Below are 25,244 nucleotides of genomic sequence, written 5' to 3'. Positions count from 1 at the left end.
ATTTACCTCGGCTCTTTCGCTTATGGAATGAGTACTGTTCTGCAGTTGCAGTCTCCTACATGCAGTAGCATATTATTCAATTTCCAGCAGCATCTTATCAAGCAGCTAAAATTTTATTCATAACTGTCAAATGAGGCATCTCCACAGCACACTTGATGATATAGGCACCGTTTCTGCTTGCATCTCCGACTGGTACTGTTTTGCTAGTGCACTGGCTTAAGGGGGGATGAGGGTCTTGAAAACTTTTTTTTTATTTCTTAACATATCTTGCTGAAAATTGGCATGCAGATATATCTTTGAATGCTAATCCCAAATATATATTCAGATTTTATAAATCTCATCTAGAAATGAAGATATGGCAAAATAATTTATGCCACTTAGGTCTTTTCTTACGGGCCATTATGGTGGTTTCTTAATTAAAAAAACTAGTTTTAAAGTAATGCTGTCATTCTTAAGGGCCCATTGCACATCCTAAAGCTAAAGAAATTTTTAAAAAGTCATCACATAGGTCATGAATGAATAACAAAGTAGGAAAGAAAAAAACAATGTGGGAGTAATTAGCTTAGATCTGACCTAATTGCTAGTCTATTGGGTTTAATGAAAATTGGAAAGCTTTAGGATGTAGCTGAGGTGTTGCTGAAAAAAATGATACCTACTTCAATAAAATCAGTCGATGCAAACATTATGAAAAGTTCCGTAAGGCAAAGGCATTTGATCGAAAAAGCAAAGCTGAGAAAATTGCATTCAAAGTTTTGCTTACTCTGCCATTTTTGTTTACTGATCATATGGAAAAATTTAATGCTTTAGCATGCCGCCCAGTCATTGCTGAACACAATAACACCAAATTTACAGAAATCTGTTCATGTAAAGATTATGAAAACCTCTGTATTGCATTGGCACTTGACAAAAAAAAAAGCTCCGAAAATCACTTGCTATTTTCTTTGAATCTGCCACACATTCACAAAAGTCCTGGGCAGTAGTCATGGGTGCTGTCAGGCTTGTGCTTCTTGGCCATCCTCTTCTTCACCTTTTCAGCATTGGTGTGACCCTTATCAGACCTGCACAGCCTCTGTTTATCTTTTTCAAGGCTCCTACCAATGAGGCAGCTCCCAGGCCTGTAACCAAGCTGTGCTGCAACAGCTCTGCTGGTTGTTGCCATTCCTTGGTTGAAGCGAGAAACTGCTTCTTGCGAGGTTAAAAACAGGACAGTGAGGAGTGTCTAATGCGAATGTTCAAATGTTCAAGCTTCAGCTTAGAGCGCACAACGTCTTGGCGCTCTGCCAAGTTCGCCGAGCGCCCCCCCCCCCCCCCCCCCCCGAGCTCTCCTCAAAATATATATATATATTAAAAAAAAAAACAAATGACGTTATCAGCGGCGGCAGCGGCTTGGCGCGCTGCCAAGGTCCGCGCTGCGCGTGCTTGTCGAAGCGTTGAGCACGCGAGCTCGGTTCAGCCGCGTCCGTCGGCACGAAGCGGCGTGCGCAAACGCCGAAGTCGACGTTAGGCTTAGGTCAGCCGGCTCGGCCGCTTCCGACGACACGGAATTCGAAGCGGCTTGCAGCGTATCAAAAGTCGATATTTTCCACGGGCTTAGTCCAGGCACATCCACCGGCACTGCAGAGACTTGCGGTAACGCCGAAGTTGACGGCGATCGGCATTGTCCAGCCGCGTCCACCGGCGATGCTGGCGTCAACAGGGTTTGTTCAGCCGCGTCCACCGGCGAAGCTGTTGTTGGCGAGCTCAGTCCAGCCGCATCCACCGAGGGTACAGCAGCTTGCGGCATCACCGAAGCTGCAGTTCTCGACGATGCAGCGCTCTACTTATTCCATGCGTGTCTCTTTTTGCCGACTGTTTTTCGCGTGCTTGCTTTCAAGCGCGCGTCTCGGGCCATCGTGACACACGGAACAAAGACACCAGGCAGGCAAATACACGCAAAAGCACGAAATTCGGGGCTAAAAGAAGCGATTCAATAGCCAAAATGTCTACAATAACGATAAGGAAAACGGCAGAACGAAAAATACTAGGAAACAAAGAGGAGCGCGAAAAATGACGGGCGTGCAGGCGAAAGCAGACGACGGGAAGGAGCCGAACAACGCGGCCGCGGGGGGCAAAGCATGCGTCACGGCCAATCAGAGGGCTGCGCCTCGAGGAGCGCCCGTTTTACCCAATCGGCGGCCGTCTCGCGACGCTTTCCCCCCTTGCGAACGGGTGCTGATAGCTCCGCTGTGCGAGGGTCTACAGCTTGCCGTAAGGCGCCAAATTGGAGAGCGGGAAACCAGCTTTCAAACGAGACCAAGATGGCGCCGATCGGTTCGCGTCGCGCGGAGCTACGGCAGCTTGAATATGGGGCAAACCTTCGCGCTTGGCGTTCAATTTCGGCTCACCGACGTTTCTAAATTGCCGTTTTTTTCATACTTTGAGTTGGAATTCAGCTAAAATATTTTGTAGAGGCATAGTTGGGACATTAAAGACTTCAAAATCGCAATTTTTGAAAATTGCCATTTTTGACCATTTTTCGCGATTTCAAGACCCGCGTCCCCCCTTAAAACTAGTTTTCCAGGTTAAAAAGAATTTTATTCTGTGCAAGGCGATTTTAGTATTGCAGTATTGGTGTGAATGGATTCAAGCTTATGAGTAGCTTTCATTCTGATAAATGGCATTAATTTGGGATGTGTGGTGCAGGCTTGGAAAATAAACATCATTTCTTGCACATGTTAGTCACAGGTATCTAATGTATGACATTACATGTATGGACGCCTCATAGAAGTTCCTAATTTGACTGGGGCTAGAGTCAAATGCTTCATGAAAATCTGCTTGCTCATTCGGCACCTCTGCTTAAGTTTTTGTGAAATGCATTTTTTTTACTTCACTTCTCTTTAGCTCCTGATCTGGAGTGAAATTTAGTGGATAGCTGCTTTCCTGGAGAGTGCTTAAATCAGCTTTGGTTCAATCTGCGTTGATTTGGCGTATCCGTAAGCTGATGTTTGGTGGTTGGTAAATGCATCATTAGCTCCATTACAGGTAAAGAATATTCTTGCTGAAATTGGCCTTTGGACTTCCTGGTGTTTTCCTTATTGAATCTAGACAGCATTGCTGCTGCGGGATAGTTGGGAGGTACAGTAGGGGGCAGTTGCTCATAGAGGAGAAGCACAGAAAACAATGCAGATGAAGGGGAGAATGAGATGACACCTACACCTTGTGACAGTCACGATGCTGCAGTCGAGCGGCAACATTTGTTTTACAGCACAGAGAGTTCGCCTTTGCCTCGTAGCACTCATGACATTCAAGCGTGTCCTGTGTGTTCTTGCAGGTGTGTTTCTTCGGAAGCCTTCTCGTGGAACCTCTGCAGCGTACTGGCGTGTCACTGCAGTGTCCAGCCCGGACGGTTCGGGAGGCCAAGAAAATGAGGTGACTAGGCTGGTTTCTTGGTTGGCTTTGAGGTTCATTTCTTCGGTACCAGCGCTTCTGTTTGTGAGTTGAATTGGCGATTTTGAATTAAACTGATGCTTGTGTTAAAGTAAATGAGCTTGCCGTACTGGTGAAACGTAGTTGCATGCAAGTTCCTGCCCACTAGCCACTTAGTAATAAAGATAATACAGACTGCCAAGCAAGCTTTTTGGACGCCAGAAATTTGAGGTTGCAGAAGTTTCACACTTTTACATGCAAACAGTTGCTTTTTCTTAGAGCTGACATGTGTTCAAGGCAAACCTTGTGAACAAAAAGGAGGTTCCAAGGTTCAGTTTCTTGTTTTCTAACTGGCATACTTTACTCAGAACAGGTAGTGGTTGCTGATCAGGACCATGAGAGGGAAATAATTAGAAGAATAAGAATGAGGTGGAGCGTATGTGTCTAGTTCTCTCAGATCATAAATGGCAGTTCACCAATATCCCTCAAGAGAAAAGTATGCAATAGCTGTGTCTTATCGGTATTCACCTATGGGGCAGAAACGTGGAGGTTAACAAAAGTATTCAGGTCAAGTTAAGGACATTGCAGTGAGCTATGAAAAGAAAAATGATAGGTGTAACATTGAGAGACTGGAAGCGGGCAGAGTGGGTGAAGGAACAAATGCGGGTTAATGACATCTTAGTCAAATTCAGGAGGAAGAAGTGGGCCTGGGCAGGGCATGTACTGCGAAGGCAAGATAACCTCTGCTCCTTAAGGGTGACGGAGTGGATTCCAAGAGGAGGCAAGGGTAGCAGGGGGCGGCAGAAAGTTAGTTGGGCGGATGAGATTAAGAAGATTGCAGGGATACGGCGGCTGTGGATGGCAAAGGACAGGGCTAATTGGGGAGACATGGGAGAGGCCTTTGCCTTGCAGTGGGCATATTCAAGTTGGTTGTGATGATGATGATGGTGGTGGTGATATTTTAGGCATTCCTTGCAGGGCACGGGTGTAGCTATGTGGGCTTTTCTGCTGGCCAGCTATTAGCCTTAGAAGGCTTTCACTCTGCTAGGGGTTGTGGCCTCACTTCCTTTTACAGCGGTGGCTGTAAAATAGCTACCAAGAAATGGGGAAAAAAAATTTGGAAAGGAGGCTCTGGAAAGGGAGAGGGCAAGGAGAGGTATGTGGCAGGGATAGGTGCCGGAGCAGAGAACGACAATTCTGTATATGAAGGGGCCGCAACAGAAGCGACTGAGCGGCACATGTAGAGGGTGCCGCTGTGCATAAGTAAATCCTATGCCCCGACACGGTAGAGAGGCCCAGAGTGTTGACGTTATACGTGAGTCATGCTAGCAGGAGTGCCATAGATAAAGAGGAACCACACCGTGTGGAAGTTTGGGCTTGTGGTGCATTGTGTAAGCTTCCTTGTTTTGCCCTAACAGTGTTGTAGCCATGGTTGTTTGTTTGTTTCAGCAAAGACTCAGTGTAATTAGAGAAGCATATTTTGACACTAGCATCACTCTCACTCGTAATAAGCGAATGTTCATTATAAATGCGGCCATTGTACGTGGGCTCGACTGTCTTGCTTATCTTGAAACTTCCATCTAGCAACTTCGTAGTGTTTGAATCCCAACTGCTTTCGCAAAAATCTGTGTTCCTGCTTTCGCCTGCTGGCGGGCTCATGGATGCTACAGAAGAACAGGACCCAGCAGAGTCTCCCCAGTGGAAGCGCGTCCTCATCCTGCTGGAGAGGATCCAGAGCCGAAAGTCGATCGAAGAGGTCATGCTGCTGGTTGGGCCACTTTATGCGCTGCTCAAGAGGTAGAGTCATTGCATATCCTTGTTCACTTGCTGCATTACATTGGCATTGACAACGCTTTTAAGTGACACGGATCTTGTCTCACGTTCGTGATCTTAGAAAGTGTGCATTTTTTAATATATTTTTTCATCTGCCTCCTCTTATCATCATCACCTCCATCGTGACCCTCTTTTTTCTCTTCTTTGCGTTCCCCAGTGCAGAGTAGCAGTCCAGATATCTTTCAGGCCAACCTCTCTGCCTTTCAAGTCAATAAACCCTCACTCTCTTGGCATTGACAGAGAACTGCTTTGTTAACACCCTTTGTGTCCTGAAACCATGTAGCTTGGAGGAGTTCTTGTGCAATGGACACATTGGGAAACTTTTTAAGAGGTCTCTGCTTCTGTGCTTAGTGATTTGACGATGATGGATTTTTTATGGCGCCAGGGCATCTGTGGCCAAAGAGCGCCATGGCACAAGGTATTTTCCTTCTACTCAAGGTGGGATCAAAGGCCCATTTCCCAAGCATTTCACCCTAAAGAATCTGAGCACCAGGCCTGGGGAAAGCTTGTATCCATTGCATCACCGGTGGGCACCCTGCGATGCTGGGGATCTGTCAATGTTTTGAGAAAGAAATAACTGGCATACAGTTGCGCTATGCTATGTAACGCGAGAACCCAACAATACCCGTCATGCTGTGCTATGTCCCGTATTTACTCGAATGTAACACGACCACGATTGTAACGTGAGGGTCGACTTTTAGGGTGTGAAAAGGGGAAAAAGAAAACTATGATTGTAACGCGAGGGTAGACTTCGGGCGTGCGACAGAAAAACCGAAAGAACCTGAATGTGACGCGAGGAACCGACATCGCACTGTTCTGAGGGTCAAAGACAACTTTATTGAAATACAAGCCAAACAGGCATTCCTATACACCGTCATCCTCACGGCAGTTGTCGCCGTCACTGTCATCATCACAGCTTGACTTTACTTTGTCACTAGCTGCCTCCCACAGCAGGTCGTCCTCGCTTCCGTGTAGAGCATTTGAAATTGAGCATTTCTTAAATGCGCGGTAGCCCAAATCATGAGGCAGCCCTTACCAGGCTGCTGAAACCCAGTGGGCAACGGTAGATGCGCTTGGGCATTTCAGCCTGCCTGCAGGTGTTGTTGTTGATTCGCTTTCAATCCACTCCCAGTATAACTGTCGCAAGCAATCCTTCAAGGGCTTGTTCTTGCAAACGTCCAGAGGCTGGAGAATGGAGGTCATGCTACCCAGTATAACAACGAGATGCGTTTGGTCATGCTGCAGCTTTTGTTTGACGCCGGGTGTCAGGTGACCTCGGAAAGAGTCCAGAACCAATATTGGTTCCGGATGCAGCAATGCGCCTGGCCTTCGGTCCCACACGCTTTGAATCCGATCTATGACAAGATTCGAGCCCATCCAACCTTTTTCGTGACAGCGCATAATAACGTTTTTCGGGAAAGTTTTCTTCAGGATCGTCTTCGAGCGAAAAATGATGAATGGAGGGAGCTTGCGGCCGTCAGGCAAACATGCCAGCATAACGGTGATCCGATTTTTTTCGTTGCCAGTGCTTCTAAGGCGAACTTCATGCTCGCCAGACTTGTGCACTGTTCTGGACATAGGCATGTCCAGATACACGGGGGTCTGGTCGGCATTGCCGATATGTCCAAGTGGCATGTTGGTAGAGCGACGAAGATCGATGACGTAGTGCTGGAACTCTCGAAGTTTTGATTCGAAGTCCCCGGGCAGCTTCTGGCAAATAGAAGTCGTGCGTCGAAGGGAGAACCCGGCCCTTCGCATAAACTTCTGCGCCTAGCCTCGTCATGCCTTAAACTGGTTTTAGGCCAAAACCGTGTCCCGCGCAAGCTCCTGTGCTTTGCACTGAAGCATTTCAATGCTTACTCCAACTAGTCGGGAACGTTGCTCGCTAATGAACTCTGCATGGCGACGCTCCAACTCCGGGAAGCGGCCTTTCTTGGGCCTCGGAAAGCCTTTTCGCAGGCTGTTGCAGTTAAACAAAGCGAGTGCAGTGCTGTCTTGTGGCATGCCTTGGGGCCTCATACCCTCCCTCCATGCCATGTTGTTGCTGTGAACCTCTGCATTATGCCACTGTGCAGCTTCCAGGTGCCTTACTTTCTGCGCTGTGCCTCTGCAGTGCAGTGCTTCCCTCTCGCTCTTGCTATGCAGCAGCTGCAATTTCCTTCTTCCTTTTTTTCCTACCTTGTTGTGGGAATGTCTACGCCAACATTGCGGATTTGGAGGGTCCTCTCATTAACAGCTATCGCTGTGAAACAACGAGTGAATAACAGGGTGTTGCTATCACATCTTACAAATCTTGTGGGCACAACAGCTGGCAGTAACGGGCGATGGGGTAATAAATGTTTCCTCTCCCTTCTCCCCTGTGGTGCAGAAGCCTGGAGCTGGGCATGTCCCCCCATGCCGAGTACATACCTGCACCAGTGCGTGCTGACGGCCCTGCAGGCGCATGGCCTGTTGGCACCCCGCCAGGAACTTGCTTCCCTGGTCAAGTGCCTGCGCATCTCCCAGACTGCCCAGACCCAGCAGCTTGTCCTGGGCTTGCTCAGCCTTGCCGCCCTCCACTACCCCGTGAGTGAAATGCAGTGCCACTGCCACCGCTCCTTCTTGCTGTCTTGACAATTTTGTGCAGTACAGGGTTTCCAGTGGCTACATTCCACAGTGCCTGTTTGTGACGGCAGCAGAGGTTGCATGCACTTGTTGGGCATAGCAGTGGAACCGGGCATAGCAATGGAACCCTGTGTGTAGACAAATACAGTCGCCTACCGATTTTTTGGACTCGAAGGGACCCGAAAAATGGTCCGAATAATTGAATACAGTGAATGCTCGTTAATTCACAACTCGTTAATTCGAAATTTTGGATAATTCGAAATAGTCATCGTGGTCCGGTCTGCAGTGCATAGAAGTCTATGTGCGTAACAGCTCGTTAATTCACTCAAAAATTGGCGCCGCCACCCATAATTCGAACTGCGCGCCGCTGTTGAAAACCATCGTTGGAAGCTTTCACAGCAGAACCATAGATGGCACAATCATCGGGGTGCTGCTAGGGTGCTGGAACAAGTACTAACCAGTCTTTCCTGCCGCGACTGCTTCGAGGAACGACGTTTTAGTGTTTTAGCCCTCGTTTTGCACGCCGCTTGCTGTGAGCTTGTGTCCGCGAGATGTGTTCGCGTGGGAAATACTGGTCCAAGACGGTGAAGGAGAAAGTGGCGATTTTACGCAAGGTGGACGAACGGAAGGCCAGCAAAGTGGAAATCGCGAAAAAGCACGGGATTCCACCAAGCATGTTGTTGACCTACGTCCGAAATAGAAAGGCCATCGAGGATGCCTACGAAGCCGAAGATTTCGCCAGCAACAGAAAAAGGCTCCGATTAGCCAAGTATCCGGAAATTGAGACCGCTGTGATCACATGGGTGAAGGAAATGAGAAGCGCAGGCATTCCACTGAGCAGCCCAATTATCATGGCGAAGGCGGCCGATTTCGTCCTGCGCATGAATGTGGAAGATTTTGTCGCCTCCGAAGGATGGTTTCACCGCTTTCGAGACAGACATAATCTTGTCTTCTAGAAGACCGAGTGACTACGGTAGCCCTCAGAGATAAAAAGCAGGAGATAACAGATTGTTTTGCTAAATAAATATTTTTTGTGCCCTCCGTGCATCAAACGCGTCCATTTTTGCTCACTTTCATTAGTTCAAATTTTGGTTAATTCGAACTGGCCTGGCGGCCCCGTGGAATTCGAAGCTTTTACTGTAGTCCGAAAAATCCGCGAAGTACAAAAAAATTACTTTATTGAGATGAAATCGGCTTAAAAATGTCGCTGATTTTACCTTGCGGCAAATTTCTCTTGCTGGCGACGATTTGCACCCGTATTTGCGCCAAGGTTGTGCTTTCACAGTACACGCTAGGCAGCAAGGTCACCGCATTTAGTTGGAATACTTCCCACACTTCTTTAACGGACCTGGTGGGGCCATGTTGTCCACAATCCGAGTGTGCACCACATCGCTCGTTAAACACACGCAAAGATAAGGCACTTTTCTTTCAAAGCGGCGAAACCGCCGTTCACAATCACAAAACGGTGAACAGATGTAACTTCGTGAAGACTGAGCGTCACTCGGTCAACGCGGTCAGAAAAACCCAAGTGACGAAACGGCGAATGGTGAACGTATGAGACATGCCGCGGTGGCTCAGTGGTTAGGGCGCTCGGCTACTGATCCGGGGGTGCGTTGGAACCCGACCGTGGTGGGCACGTTTCAATGGAGGCGAAACGCAAAGGCGCCCGTGTGCTGTGTGATGTCAGTCCACGTTCAAGATCCCCAGGTGGCCGAAATTATTCCGGAGTCCTCCATTATGGCACCTCTTTTTTTCCTTTCTTCTCTTAGTCCCTCCTTTACCCTTTCCTACCGAGATGTGAGATAGCTCCTGCACAATTTCCTTCCCAACAACCAATTTTCAATGCATCGGACAAGCGATAACTGCCCGCGACGATGTCGGTGACAAACGCAAGTAGGCGGCGATGACAATCCGGCTGCCACCTCGAAGTGTCAGAGATCGCAGGGACCTCTACTGGCAACAATGAGGTTCCGAAAGTGTGTCAAGCCAAGCCAACTGCAGCATAAATCCACCTCAATCTAAGATGGCGCCTTTTGCGCCGCCGAAAAGTTGATAAGATGGCTGACTTTTGCCCGCAGGCGACTGAAATTAGTCCGAAAAATCGAACTTTCGGACTTTTGAAGTCCGAAATATCCGTCGCGATTATGTATGCGCTTCTATGGGGCGACTGACGGTGCCTCATCGAAGTCCGAAATATCCTACAAGTCCGAATTACCCGTCGGCTACTGTATACAGTCAGCTATGGAACCTCGGTCAAGAATGAAATTAAGATCCTGTGTAAAGCATAGAAGTTGCGTCTCGCATGAGAATAATTTACGAAACCCGCTCGAAGACTTGACCTCAATGAGTCAACCATCCGCGGAGGTCGGCTGCAGCGGGAGGGGCTTTTTAAATGTGAGCCCAAGTGCAAAGGATTTCGTGGGCCTCACCACGGCCATCACGTCGAGCTAGAGAAAAAAGTGGCGTACTTTATTAGCCAGCAGCGCAGCTGTCTCATGGGGTCAGTGTTGAGCTGATCCGTTGAAAAGTTAATGTTGCTCGGGAAATGGGAGGTTCAGAGCATCTCTTGGGTGGGCCCAAACATTCATGAAGAGGAATGGATTCTTTCTTGCGGTGAATAACATCGATAAGGCAGAAGTTACCAGGAGACATCGATAGCGAAAAGGAGGACTCTGTTTCCGAGAACTCGGCCTCCGAAAGCAAGGAATATGAATAAACATGTTGGCCACGATGTCTATTAAAGGTACTTTGTTTTGCGTCATTAAGCCTGGCGTTACATTCGTGGTTTCATTTTTTCCTGCTGAGCAGCTTGTAAAGTCGCGTAACATTCGAGTAAATATGGTATTACTTTTCTTAAAATTTTTTCGCGCTGAAAAATTTGCTATATTTGAAGACTTTTTCTTCTTCTATTTGTATTTGATTCATAAAAAGAAATTAGTATTTGCATGCCCCTGGTTATGATGTCTGAGCAATGATATGCCTTGCTGGTGCACCCACAGGAGGAGGTTCTGCACAACGTGACCTCAGTGTTCACCTACAAGGGGGCCAGCCTTCTGTGGCAGGTCGACAACTGCAGCTTCCAGACGGTCATGCCGACCGTCAAGACTGTCATGCCCGCCCTGCTGCAAGTAGGTCATCGCTCACCACTTGGGACTCTCTGGCTTGAAACAGCTGATTCGTGCGAATAGGTTGATTAGTCCCAGAATGGATGCACTTGATGTTTTCTGTCAACTGTGCTCTTGTCGACACTGCTTGCATAGCATATCAATAACCTTACTTCACTTTGAATTTGTTCAGGCATGTTGGGCTTTAGTAACCTTGGTCTGCAGCTAGTGAAGTCGAATGCTGTAGTAATAAAATTTGTGTGGACATTGTGGTGTCATATGTGGGACTATGCTCGTCGGCAGAAACTAAAGTGGCCTCTGTGTTAAAGTTCGATGTGAGACCAAAGTTGTGCTAATGATTGTCCCATAGTGATGAAGGCCTAACTCATTTGTTTATAGACACTTCCACTTCAGAGCATTTAACCATCTCTGTAATAGCAATGTCAGCTTTTGCACTGATATAGACCGTGTCATGAAATCATTTTTAAAACATGCCATAGCACGCAACCCACTTCAAGTAGATCTGCATATGAATGAGGTGGTGCCTGCGTCGAGTATTTTACTGTGGCAGGTAGCTCTACCTTGTGAGTATTTATGTAATCATTGTGCCATCTTGCCTGTGCAGGCCTGCACTGGAGAGAGCAAGTCAGCTGAGGCCGCAGAGAGCGCAGTGGCATCGGTGACGCGAGTGTTTGTGGGCCCATTTCTGGACATTCCTGAGCACTGGTGGCTGTCACTGTTTGCCAAGCTAGCCACAACCCTTGGCGCTGGGGATCACCTCTGGATCCTAGCTGCCCAGATGGCAGAGCACCAAGTCACCAAGATGGGTGGCACGGACGTGGACGAGGTGACTTTTGTCAGATGTTGGTACTTCTTGGCACCTTAAGTTTTCCTCATGCTGTCATGCCTTTGCCTGCTCAACACCTTAATTAACAGGGTCTCAGTTCTGGCAGTCTTGATGCCATATGTAAAAGGACTGGTGGGGTCAATGCCGTCGGTGTGCTGATCAGCTGGAAAACCTGTCTTGCGCTTCCCACCTGGATACCTCGCTTTCCACTTAGACAATGTGCGTATGTGCAAAAAAAGACACATGTACTCGTTCAATATTCGCACCTGTAGTGGAAAAGTGACGCAGCTTGGGATGGGCCTGGTTTCATTTCTTTAGGGGCTTAAAAACGTAAAAGACACTCTTCTCCCTCTCACCGAAATCTGTCTTGTCTGTCATGTCTGCTTAAAGAAAATATTCGGAAGCTACCTAACATTAGAACTGTCAGCAAAAACATGAGGGGGTGCAGAGTTTAGTCATAAGCGATATTTCTGAAAACGTTTACTTGAGCACTTGCAAGCGTCTTTGATGTACAGTAGCCGATGGGTAATTCGGGCTTCAATACAGTCGAGCCCGCTTATAATGAACATGAGCGCCACGCGGCGTCAGTTCGTTATATCCCGAAGTTCGTAGTAAGTGGAACACAGCTTTAAAGACAGTTGCTTGTCAAAACAGTAAATTTTTTCTTTGCGAAAAAGTCCGTGATGGACGTCTGTTTCTGCAGAGCAGATCCGATGAGGGGGGTTTCCTGATTATTCAATGGGGAGACTGCTCTTAAAGAAAAATTTTTTGTTTCTGCACTAAATTTTATGAACTGAAACCACCTTGACTAGTTTTTCGTGCTGATTCCAAAAATGTCATTGGTATCAGGATAGGCTGATTAGTTCCTGAGGTACACTGAATTAACATGCTCTCATTAATAAGAATAATTAAGAGAAAAAGCACATTATAAACGTTCATAAATAGGACTTGGTTAGGTTCTTGAAACAGAAAGGGATGAAATGTTGGAAACAGTTTTTTAATTTTACCACCATAGGTAGTTTTTAAAGACATTGAAACTCAAACTACGAAAAATGCCTAACTTGCAGTCAAAAACTTGAGCAAATTAAAAAATTTCTGAACAATAATTACAAATTCTGCTCCCAACATTGCCTAGTCTACACATATGGCTACGTGCTAAAAAAGGAATTGTGTTTCTATCTGCCATAGACGCCGAGATATGTTAGTTTAGGAAGTTTAGGATTTGCTATGAGTCCAAAATTTCCATTTTGAGAAAAACAGCAAAATCAAACGAAGTGTTGTTTATGGCAAAGTACTTCAATTTTATTCACAAACTGGCACTAGCAGACACGTAATAGCCTCCTGGGATGTAGGGTGTCTGACCAGAGTGATTAAAATGGCGCTTTTTCAGTGTGCACTGCAGATTTTCTGCAGATTCAACTCCGTGTGAACTTCTCGAACTGATCGCGCACATTCGGAAGTCAATTTGAGCCGCATGGTCCACCACGGGCGTCAACTTTTTTGACGTATTTCTGCCAAGTTTTTGAATGCAGACTGCAGTGGGATATATTCATCACCGAAAATATGTCATTCAATGCGGCACGCTGGTTTCCCGTTGACTGCATTGCGGGCGCGGCGAGGATGTTCACCACGAACGGGCTCACTGTCCGGTCGGTCTCCACACGCGGCGAACTCCATTGCGATGAGATGTCGCCACAGTTCCCACATGTCAGGGTCGGTTTGGTGGCGAGGCCGTACTCTCTGTCGGATTTTTCAGTCGTCACGTCGCCATTGCATACTTTGCACTTCACTGATGCCAGCATCTCGTTCACCAAATGCAACCTGACGATGGAGAAGCTGTCGCCGAGTGGGGCAGTTGCGGAGTCTCCCATTCCACTGAAGAACGCTGCCTTGCGCTCTGTTGCTGCTGCTGATGCCGTCTGCTGAAGTTCCTCCTGAGCTTTCTTGCCCTTTTCTTCAATCTCACAAGGTTGCAGCATTGGGGTATCATGACGAACACGACCGCTGCCCGATGAGGCTTCCGCGACCGGCGCCGCAGTTAGGCCTAGCTCGGTCGGCACCTCCCGATCCGCTGGCGGAGGTGTATTCACAGGGCTTGCGGTTGCTCGAGGTGACCGTGGCACTCTTTTTCAGGTTGCTAACGAGCGATTTTTTTCCTCTTTTTCCCGTTTCTGTGAGTCGTGCCAAACTTTGGCGCCGGCGTTGACATCTTTGCGAGACACACTAGCGAACACACCTTGACAAGATGGCTACCGCTTGCGCTCAACGAATGCTTCCAGCATACGACACGAAGCCCTTCAGCCAATTAGATAGCAGCCTTCAGTCACGTGCACCGACTAGCGAATAGCATTGCGCGTTGCAACTGCTTTTTGGCGGCATTTTCTCTCTCATCCAATAAGCATAAAAGAGAGCAACTGCGCGAAATTCAAAGCGAAAAGCAGCTCTTCCAAATGAGACCAAGATGGCACCGATCGCTGCAGTGAAACGATAAAGCATATCGCGGAAGAAGCCCTGTTGTTGAGCGAAAATCTGCCGAGAGAGAGCTCGGATGCAAGTTTTCTACTCATTTTACAGCTCAAATATTGGCTCTGGAGATTTTAAAATTCACAGGCTGGTAAAGAAACAGCTGCAGATTTCGAAAATTCCGTTTTTGAAAAATCGTTTTTTTTCGTGATTTTTTTGCCTCCAAGAGCTGTCTCCCCCCTTAAAGCGTGATGCAGGATGCTAAGTGCCTCATACCACAGCAGACCAACTGATTTATTATTGCCTAATGCCCCTTTATTGTCAGTTTCTCGTTTTAGTGGAGAACAATGCTTTTCGTTGACTTAAGAAAAGCAAATGAATTCTTGCTGTGTGATGTGCTCAACAGCTGTAAGGGTATTTAGCCTTCCTTCACAACTGTATACAAACACAAGGCAAGAAGTGAATAAGAGGTTGCTCACCAGGAAAGGGACGCATAGCTGTAATCCACATCTATCACCAGCACGCTCATTGAAATCACGGCCTCGTCGTCATTGTCCAGGACAGCGCATCCCAGCACTACACGGCAGGCATGTAGCCAGAAATTTTTTTGTGTATGGTACAGTGTAGCTAATCCGACTTGGCATGTGCATTGGGCACAGCTATTGTAAACATTTGATATTTATTTACAGTCATGCTCAGTTATAACGGCTCAGATATAATGAGTGCTCGCTTATTAAAAACGAGTGCATTGCTACTGTCAAAATATGCATTAGGACAGTGGCAGTTCGTCTCAGAGACAGTTGAACCTCGTTATAACGAAGTAGCATCAGGACCGTAAATTAGTTCGTTATGTCCGATATTCGTTGTAACTGTATACATAAATATCGCCTCTGACAAATCTACAATTTGACTCGCGCAAAATGTTCTAAATACTAAAATCCATTCTGGGCTTCGAACCCTCTATAAACGAGGTAATCCTTACCTCTCTCCTTGTGGATTGTGGCATTTCAAATAAAATAGACCGGAGTATGGGAAAGTCGAATTACAAAAAAACAAAGTTTGTTCGACAAAACAGGTATGCGTTCGTTTATTTGAAGAAGGATCTGGTCTTCGTCTGGTGGCTTTTCACTTCACAGCACTGAGCAGAATAAAGTTTTCTACAGTGCCCAAGCACAAGAGGGCCTTTTCTACTTCAGCAGTTTTGGTTGTCCGCAGTTTTTCTAAATAGCCTTTCAGCCTCCTGGCCATGTCCATGGCATCAGCACTGCTTATCGATGGTCCATCACGTTCACTGTCACCTCCGCTATCGCTGCTGCTGTTATCCGCGTGGACCACAACGCGATCCACAATTTCTTGATTTGTCAGCTCAGGTGCCAGGGCCAAGTTCTCATCAGCCGAAACGAAATCGTCAAATGCGATGCCTGGAAGTGCCAGTCGATTCCAAGTTCTGTCCAGCTCTACCAGGTTTTTAGGCTGAACTTTGTCTTCTATGGCAGGCAAAATAAAACTGGCATCCGCGAAACAGTTCCTTATTGTTGACTGCCTCACCTCATTCCGTGATCCATACAACATTTCAAGTGTCGTCTTGATGTTGATGGTTGTTAATCAGCGTCGATAGATATCAAAAACCATTTACATCACCAAACGCTTCTGGTAATTGCACTTGAGCGAACGGATAATGCCCTTGTCCATTGGTTGCAAAGCAGAAGTTGCGTTTGGTGGCAGGAACACCAAATGAACTGCCTTCAGCACGATCAAGACTTTGTGCGCCGAACAGTTGTCCAGAGCAACAGGACCTATCCTGTGCTGCCTCTCCATGTCCTGGTCGAAAGCTGTGAACCAGCCTTCGAAAAGCTTGGCCATCATCCAGGCTTTTTTGTTTGTTAGACAAGTAAGCAACCTGCAAATTACGGGCGCCCTTCAGGCACCTCGGACGTGCAGACTTGCCGATAACGGTGAGTCGTCTTTTGTCTGAGCCGTCCATGTTCACGGCAACGACAACCGTCACCCGGTCTTTGTTCTTTTTGCCTCGATGGCAGGTTTCGTTTTTTACTGCCAGTGACCGCTCTGGCAACAACGTGAAAAACGCCGGTTTCGTCGACGTTGTACACGTTGCACTCGTCGTATTCCTGGAGCAGAGGCCGGAAGTTCTCTAGCCACTTTTCACATGTCTCCACATCGAGAGCAGACTCTTCGCCAGACAATATCTGGCATGCGATCTCGTGTCTGTCTTTAAAACATCACCGCAGCGGTGGCCAAGTGGTTGAGCATCCGCCTCGCATGCGGGAGGTGCGGGGTTCGATCCCCAGTGCCGCCGGGTACCCACCGGTGATACAATGGGTACAAGCTTTCCCCTGGTCTGGTGCTCGGCTTATTTAGGGTGAAATGCTTGGGAAATGAGTCTTCGACCCCACCTTGAGAATTTGAAAAAATACCTTGTGCCATGGCGCTCTTTGGCCATAGATGCCCTTGCGCCATAAAAATCCATCATCATCATCATCATCATCTTTAAAATGTTGCAGCCAACCGCTGCTTGCATGGAAATCGTCATGCCCTAGTGCTCAGGCCACGCTGTTGACCTCAGTTTGAGGAAGTGCTCGCAACACTGGCAAGTTTCGTGCCCTTATGTCTTTAAGCCATGAAAGCAAAGCCACATCCACGTCCGGGTGATGGCAAGGCCTAACTCGCTTACGGTCAGCATTTGTAGCGTCCTTGGTGTTGCCTTCAATCTTCTTTCTTACGGCCAAAATGGTGGATAAGGTACTTGGGGGAAGGCTGAACTCCACTGCAACACCCTTTTTCTTGCGGACACTGTCCACAGCTCTCAATATCTGCAGTTTTTTCTCGAGCGAGACCACCTTCCGCTTCGTTGCCAGTGTTGCTGTGCTTGCCTTCACCGCTGGACAAGTGGCGCCGCCCTTCGGCCCTTTGTCGTCATATGAGCTCTCAGTTTTTGCACTCTGTTCATAGGTGGCACGATGAGTAAAACGTGCAATTTATGTGCCAGGCCGCCAAACTTTCTGCAACCTTTTGAAACGATAAAAAAAAAGTGTGCTTGTGAATTGGCTTCCAATATTTATTTTCTTTTTTTATGCTACCTTTATCGTTTTGAGCCTCGCGTAACCCAAATATTTCTTTGTCACAGCCAATATCACGGTGCATCTCGCTTTTGCAGTTTTATTATAAAACAGTAAATGTCGTAAAAATGAAGCGTGGCCTACCAAAGTTCGAATTTAGTTCGCTATAACCGATAATTCGCTATATCAGTGTTTGTTATAACAATGTTCAACTGTACAATGAACAACTTTGGCCTTATCGCTCGGTTATTGTGAACTCTCCTCCCCGAAGTTGAGGTCGTACTTCCAGCAAGCAGAGATCGAAGAAGATCTCTCATCTCTCGACAGTGCCTCAGAAATAGCATGTCGGCCCAAAAAAGCAATAAAAAGGAGCCATTGGTACAGCAAGTAACCATCATCCAAGCTTGCACCAACAGCCTACAAGGGCAACCATTGCTTGCGTTCATGATTATACTGCACGGAAGAATGGGGACAGACAAAAAACACGTACACACACAGAGTGCAGACTTCCAGCTTTGTGTGTGTACGTGTTTCTTGTGTCTGTCCCCGTTCTTTCATGCAGTTTAATCATGACCAAGAAGCACCAACTAGCCCGCCAGAAAACCCTTCTTGCTTGCATGTTTGCTGGATGGGCAAAGCATCTCAAGTAGAAGCGAGAGCACGGTGAACGCGAGACAAAGGAATTGTTGCAAGTGAAGCTACTGCCCATGGCCGCGGATCAACTAACCGCACCAATTTCAGAAGTTTGAATGCCTTGCTGGCCATGCTGGTCACATGATATGCGTCTCCTGCCCATTCAGCTCCATTTCTTATGCTGTTGCTACGTGCAGGCAGCGTCAGACAGTGGACAATGTAGCTGATACATTGTGTGCCACGAACGCTGCACTACTTCCGTCACTGCATGGACCTAGGAAGGATGGATGAAGCGCTCAAAAACACTTATGATCAGACGCATGTAGATTTGTGGCAATGCGCTGTTGATGTATAGCTGGCCTCATGTTTCTATGGATGACTGCATTCCTGCAGGCAACATCATCGCAAAGCTGCGTACTCTGACGAAGCCTCTGAACGTCTATAGGACGAGCACTCCTCTACCACTAGGATTCTGGTAAATCTGGCTCATCTGCCACCAGCTACCATGGGTGCTTCAACCACGAATATCATATGGCACACAAGCCGAAGGTGTCTGGAGTCCACATATTTATTAAGAGGACTCGTTCAGCCAGGTGGGAGCGCAGCCACCGGCAAGCGGAGAAGGTGCAGTGCCGAGATCCGATCTGTGCGCGCCTGCCGGGCATGCTGGGTTATGTCGTCTTCTGGAGCCGGGCACAACGCTGCATGCTACAATATGCTGTCCCTAGAGCTGATTTCTGGCAGCAGTGGTCTAGGCGAAGAGAAGATGACCACCCTGGAGAGCCTGGAAAAAGTTGCTGAAGGGACAGCTTTGAACAAGTAGGCGCGCATAACGCAGTTTTTAAAAAAGAACTGCTGCTTTTGGCAGACTAATTATTCTTGGCTGTTATACGGAAAGTCCACTTACTGCGAACATGGGATCTAAAGAACGGAATGCGCATGACCGTCAGCTCTGTTATAAGTGGGCTCGACTGTATTTCTACATATTGTCGGTTCAATCCAAACCAACATAGTAGTGGGTTCAAGCATCAAATTGAGCTAAACGCAGGCCGATACAATAAAACAATCAACACAGTCAATAAAATAATGCAATCTAAATGCACTACTGCTTCAAATATTATCACAGCGTGGTGTCAGCAACCAAGTTCACCTTTGCACCGAATCTTTTCACGGTTTTTCAGAAATAACCATCCAAAAAGAAAGAATGGGGGCCGGTGATGTCTACAGCACTGTTGAATATTTCCGTATATGCTCCTTAAATTTCACAGTAATCTTCCTTACTCCTTTTTTCTCGTTTATTCTGCTGCTTTGCTCTCTCCACAGGCACCCCTTTGCATAAAACTGTTCTGCATGCTGTCACTTTTTAAATCCACAAATGCCCACACACTTTCCTGGCACATGTGAGTGGTGTTCTTGGTTGAGAAAGCTTATTTCTGAGCTTGTAGTGTGCTCAGTCAGGAGTTTGTGCCTTTAAGAGCGCTGTGATAACTGTACAAAATCTGCAGTTGGTTTTATATTGATGGATATCTTACTGAATAGGTTTACATAATGTTGCAATAGCTTGTGTTGGTGGAAAGGAAAACTGTTGTAACGATTGCTCTCTGGGTGCTACGGTGGTGGTGGCAACTTTCGGGATATGAGCTGCGGCCAAAACGACATTGGTTACTGAAACGGTGGTAAGAACTCTCGTATGTGCATAAATGGCACACAGCAAGGACCACAAAAGCTGCTGTGTCTGTCTCTCTGTATTAGTATAAGCTTCCTTGCTGAAATTCACAACGCATTTGTGAACGCATTATCCTTCTTCACAAGATTATCAACCAGGAAATTTATTTCTCCCGTGTTCTTTTGCCTTTGCAGTTTAATTACACAACAATTTTGATGGCATGCTACATCAACTGCTTGGCAATTAGTTTGTGTGAGAATTACCTAATCGTGTACATACTTTCTTATGTTTATGTTGTGTTTTATGTCAAAATTTCTGTACCCACTCCCGCAATGTCCCCATGTCATGAGATTTTAGTATTTGTTACTAAATAAAAAATAAATGTTCTCTTGCAGATATGAGTGGAAGAATGAAATTCAGACTGACCCTGAGGTGCTCATGGTAAGGTGCTGCTTTATGTGTCTTTCAAAGTTTCATAGAAATTCGTAATCTCTTTCTGATGGGTTTATTGGTGTACCAGTGAATCTTTAGTGTTCAGCATTGATTTATTGCATATGGGTTCAGAGGTTATGATGACTTGAAGGGTACGTCAGACGATACAAGAGTTTTATCATTTGGGTGTTGTGATTGTAAGCATGCTTGGCACGGCTTGTTATTCTGGAATGTAGTCTGCTAGCATAGTTTTTCTTTTTGTGTGGTCTGTTTGCAACGCAAACAGTTCCATCTTGTACATTTCGTTATTGTTAATCTAATCTTGCTCATATGTAAAGTGATCGGTAGTGGTTGTACCTAGTTATGTATGTGTATTAAGTATTAAGCACATGTTTGCAGCATGGCAGTGCATTTCATGTCCTAATGCTACTTTGGGGCTTTTGGTACCATTCATTAGATGTTGGAGTTTGGTGTCTCTTCACTGGCTGGTGATGCTTGCCTGGGACACGAAAAAACAGCGCAGGGAAAGAAAGGATGCAGCAACAAAACGGCACAGGGAAAAAACAGCATGGTGACAAAGCAGCTCTGGGAAAATACAGCACGCATCAAAACAGCATGCCAGAAAAAACGGCACAGTGACAAAACAGCAAACCGAAAAAACAGCATGACGACAGAAGAGTGCGGGGAAAAACAGCACGATGACCAAACAGCACATCGGAGTACGGTACAGCTGCTGGAGTGGTGAACTATCACAGCCATAACCGCAAGTGGTAAATCACAACTCATGCGGCACCGACCTTTGGTGTTAGCGAGAGCTCATTTTGCTGGTTCATTAAGAAACAGGGCAGGCTTATTCATTGAGTAACAGCGTTGCTTATTTATTTATTTGTAACACTAAAGTTGCTACATGGGACAGCTTTGGGCACTGGTCAGTAACAGCATTGTGTGAACGGTGAATTTGGCAGAAGTAGTGGTTAAGTAGTCCTTGCTTGCTTGGTTACAACTATCTAGTTTCTTTCTGTATTGTATGTAAGAAGAATCTGGGAAACAGATAAAATGGCCCAAGCATCCGCTCTGCGGGCAAATGCCCCGGGTTGTTTATCTTAGTGCACTTGCTGTTTCGAATGGGTTTCATGATGCTGGCTGTATATTGCTTGCTGATGTAATGTGTTTAGAGAAGTCCGTGCTTATTCGGTGAAAGAATATGCAACGTCATAGCTTTGGTTTGAACACATAACGGCATTATAGTAAGAAGTCGTTGTGTTTGTATAGTAGTTGAAACGATGATGCCAGTAACGTCTCAGGTCAGTATTTTAGTTCGGGCAGCTTTTTTTTTTATTGGTAATTTTTAAATACCCTGAAAAGAAGCCCTGCAGTTGGCAGCTCTTCTCTTTTTACGAGTATCTACAAGAAATATACTCAGCTTGTAGCTCTTGGCTGAATAAATGCCTCACACTGCTACTACTACTACTGTCAGAGTTGGAGCCATCCCATCGGTATAATTATGACCAGCTTTCCTTGCTGTTTATAATGAAGCAAACTGTAGCATATTACCAATTCGTTATTCTTGTTATTTTTTCTGCTGGACACTCCCACTCTTCAAGCCCGATTTGGCAGTAATCATTTTGTGAAACGAAATCCCTGCGTTCATTCTACAACTCTGCTTCATTAGACTCCCACCTATGTTTGTTAGGTTAAGTGTGTGGTGTTAGGAGTTTCTTGTGGTTCCTGTGCAGAAGAGCCAAGTTTGGTGAAAATTGATGTCTTAATAAGGTTGGCTTTAGGGGGAAAAAAGTAGCTTTGCTCAAATGTGGCGAAAATTGATGCTTCGAGATAATTCTTTTCGAAGTGAAAAAAAGGGCCTCAGTATAAAATTAGACTCAACAAATGCACGTTGATGGATGAATTTTCTGGTAAGCAGTGTAGCCCATTTCGTAAAGTAAAGTAACTGCCGGTCAGCCTCGTACAACCAGTAGGCAGCGTCCTGGTTAAACACCAAACAGCCTGAAAATGTTGGCTCGGGCAATCTTGCTTTCTTTAAAACTAAACATCGCATACCGGATATTTTGAGTGTATGAAGGCCCTGTAGCTCACTGCAAACAAAATTGCTGAAGATTCAATTGACAACACCAAAAATTTTGATGAATGAGAACTTCTGGTACACCCAGAGCCCTGTGTTGGGCATATTTGCCAGAATTCAGTGCCAAGGTGGTCAACCCGCAGAATCGATGCATCCAGAACAACTTAAACGTTATTCATTCCATTACGTATCATAAAAAAGCCAATATTTGAGATCGCAATTATTACCCTAGTGCGTTCCTAGTCAATGCTGTGAAATGAGCACTCGCTAACTCTGGAGGTCGCTGCCACATGTGTTGTGATTTGCTGTTTGCGGTTACAGCTATGATAGTTCACCTCTACAGCAGTGCTGCACCGTACTCCTACGTGCTGTTTTGTCGTTGGGTTGTTTTTTCCCCTCGAAGTGTCAGAGATCGCAGCGACGTCCGCTGGCAACAATGAGGTACCGAAAGTATGTCAAACTAATCCAACTGCAGCGTAAATCCACCTCAATCCATGGTGGCGCCTTTTTTTGCCGGCGAAATGCCAATAAGATTGCCGATTTGGGCCAGCAGGCGACTGAATTTAGTCCGAATAATCGAACCTTCGGACTTTGGAAGTCCGAAATATCCGTAACGAATATGTACGTGCTTCTATGGGGTGACTGACGGGGCCTTATCGAGGTCCGAAATATCCTACAAGTCCGAATTATTGGAGTCCGAATTACCCGTCGGCTACTGTATAGGTGTGCCAAAAGTGAAACACAAGTTGAGCAGGCTATTGCCGAGAGAAAGGGTTGTGCAGCACCTTGCTCCTTAAGCCCCCTTGAAGGCAGCTGATGTCTGCCAGAAGGTAACTTGCGTAAAGGGGCCCTTTTTTCCTTTCCACACAGTAGTAGTAGTAGTAAAAAAAGAATGAGGGCCGTCTACGGACGTAACTTTTTGGCCGATTTCACTTGTAAATTAAGTCTGGTGGTGAATCTGACTCGTGAAGCTGGCACTAAAAAATGAAACTGGGAGAGTGTTTTGAGACCCCTGATTAAGAACGTCTTGGAACAAGACATGCAACGGCATAATCTCAAGGTTAACAGTCGGCTGCAGTGCAGTGGGGCTCTTTGAAATGGCTTAACCATCATTCTCAGGATTGCAAGCAGAAGCCAACTTTTGAAGGCCTTGAGGCCATGAGGAAATGCGTGTGCTGTGCACAGAAAAAGAAAAACTAGCTATGAATGTGGAGAAAGCTGCTGAGAAGGGGAAGGCAGCAACTGAGCAGTGAACGGAAAGGAAAAAAGGGGGGTGAACAGTAGCAGCACTGGACAGCGTGAAGCACAAAGCAGCAGTAGGGGAGGGGGGTTTAGCTGCGCACGATTCTTCATTATTGCCTCTTAAATGACACTGAGGCCGTGGAAGACAATGCCGTGTTCACGCAGCGCCTTCGTTTTCATATGGAATCAGACTTCCCCTTCATATACTCGTGGCTGGGTCTATTTGTGCAGATGCAGTAATTCTACAACTTGGATGAAACCGAAAACCGTGCTAACATGAAATGTGATACCTTAAAATAAACAATTAGCACTTAACCCATATATGCCAAAACTTCAGAAATTTGAAAGAATTAAAATAGTTTTCGATATAAAATGTTTATTTCACGTCCACAATTCAGAATCTTTTTATCGGCGATAGTATTTTTCTCAACACTGACTTTTGAGCCGTTCTGCAATGTAGGATACTATGCAAATTCGCCACCTGTTACTTGTGGTAAAGCTTCAAAAATTTGACACCGACTTTAAAATCACATTTCTCATCATGCATGGTGCTTTTCTTATGGCAGCGCCCAAAAATTATTTGTTTTTCTTGCAGAAATATAATGTCAATGGGATCGAATTTCAGAAATGGCACAAGAAAAGTTTAGATGCTCTTGAATGTACGTTAGCCGAGGCAAGCTTTTTAATTTTTAGAGCTACTGCGCAAAAAAACAGTGTGCTACATGTAGGATGTATATTGGTTAATTTATAGGTTAAGGTAATGTAGTGCATGTATAGGTTAATTGGATGAGTAGAGCAGGATGGAAGGTATTTCCGAGTTGCATTTTGGAAAAATAGTGCAAAAAGGATGGCGATGAAAGAAAGGGGGCACTAACGAGCACTTTCTCTCAACTGGATTTTATTGGGATCGCTACAGAATGTAAAATGGAAACAGGCGACAAAAAACGTAAAAAGGAAGAAGAATCTATTACCTTGACAAAAAATGAGATTGCTTATCTTGAGTCATTTGTCAAGTATTAATGCTTGTTTACACGTTTTGTGTGTTTTTCAGCTGTAGAACGTTATCGGGAGCAGACGTACCGCCTGCGGGTTGAGGCTTCGTGGGAAGGACCGTTCTCCTGCATCTCGTCCCGTCCGGCCTTGGAGTATACCCTGCCCTAGCGTGGGTAAACATTTGCTCGTAACCTTGGTGGTGAGTTTAACGACCTCGATTCATTAGCAATAAATGCCTGCTTGTGTCAACCAATGTGTCGATCCTTTGTTCCCTCAGAGCAAGGCCCGCCGTGGTAGGCGTGCGCGATCACGGGGTCCGGCCGGGGGTCCGGCGGTTTTGAACTGTGTCAGCCGTGGTTAAATGGGCGGGAAAACGTGCTTATCTTCCATATTAAAACCACACACCTTTTACCTCGAGCCCCTTTATTTCTGTATAATTGGAAACACTTATTTTTGGTTTCTCAGTTCCTCAATGTGGAATTACGATTTTATCTTGTGCTGATGACTTTGCCCACTTCTGTTCTGATAAAAAGAATGTGCTTGCCACTTTTCATTTACCTGCACAATTCTGCAAGGTTTGGTGTGGCTCTTAACTTTGATATTTCAAAGGGGTATTGTTTAGGTCACCGGGGTACGAACCCAATTCGTACTAGTGGGATAAGTTGGGAGTTCAGAAATGCTGCAGTGCCTCAGGGTTCCCCTACACTCGGTAAGCAATAGGAGGCTCTAAATGTTGGTCAAATACTTAAGGGCCGTATGGCTACGCTTGGGTGGATGCCAATGAGTAATTATTCCCTTATTACAAGCTTACATGTTTTTTTTTGTTGCTAGGCCTATAAAGTTATTGCAACTGCTCTTTTTTACA

The 25,244-nt window shown here is 46.1% G+C and overlaps 1 protein-coding gene across 1 annotated transcript; it reads left to right on the top strand.

Moving 5' to 3' along the window:
• Positions 1-3,316: 3,316 nt before the first annotated feature.
• On the top strand, positions 3,317-24,623 carry LOC144112710 (HEAT repeat-containing protein 1-like). The gene is made up of 7 exons (XM_077645538.1): positions 3,317-3,408; positions 5,076-5,202; positions 7,607-7,803; positions 10,842-10,970; positions 11,572-11,809; positions 20,028-20,073; positions 24,438-24,623. The coding sequence occupies exons 2-7, from the start codon at positions 5,187-5,189 to the stop codon at positions 24,478-24,480; spliced, it is 669 nt and encodes a 222-aa protein (XP_077501664.1). The 5' UTR covers positions 3,317-3,408; positions 5,076-5,186; the 3' UTR covers positions 24,481-24,623.
• Positions 24,624-25,244: the final 621 nt, after the last annotated feature.

This window comes from Amblyomma americanum, chromosome 1 (genome assembly GCF_052857255.1).
Source record: "Amblyomma americanum isolate KBUSLIRL-KWMA chromosome 1, ASM5285725v1, whole genome shotgun sequence".
In the NCBI taxonomy this organism is placed as follows: Eukaryota; Metazoa; Arthropoda; class Arachnida; order Ixodida; family Ixodidae; genus Amblyomma; species Amblyomma americanum.
The sequence above is the reverse complement of the archived record's forward strand: the minus strand, read 5'-3'. Positions and strand labels throughout refer to the sequence as shown.

What these genes read in the sequence shown, in the direction of transcription:
- LOC144112710 (XM_077645538.1), top strand. An exon ending in CGAGGTGACTTTTGTCAGAT is followed by an intron (nt 11,810 to 20,027) that starts GTTGGTACTTCT and finishes GTTCTCTTGCAG; the next exon opens with ATATGAGTGGAAGAATGAAA. An exon ending in CTGACCCTGAGGTGCTCATG is followed by an intron (nt 20,074 to 24,437) that starts GTAAGGTGCTGC and finishes TGTGTTTTTCAG; the next exon opens with CTGTAGAACGTTATCGGGAG.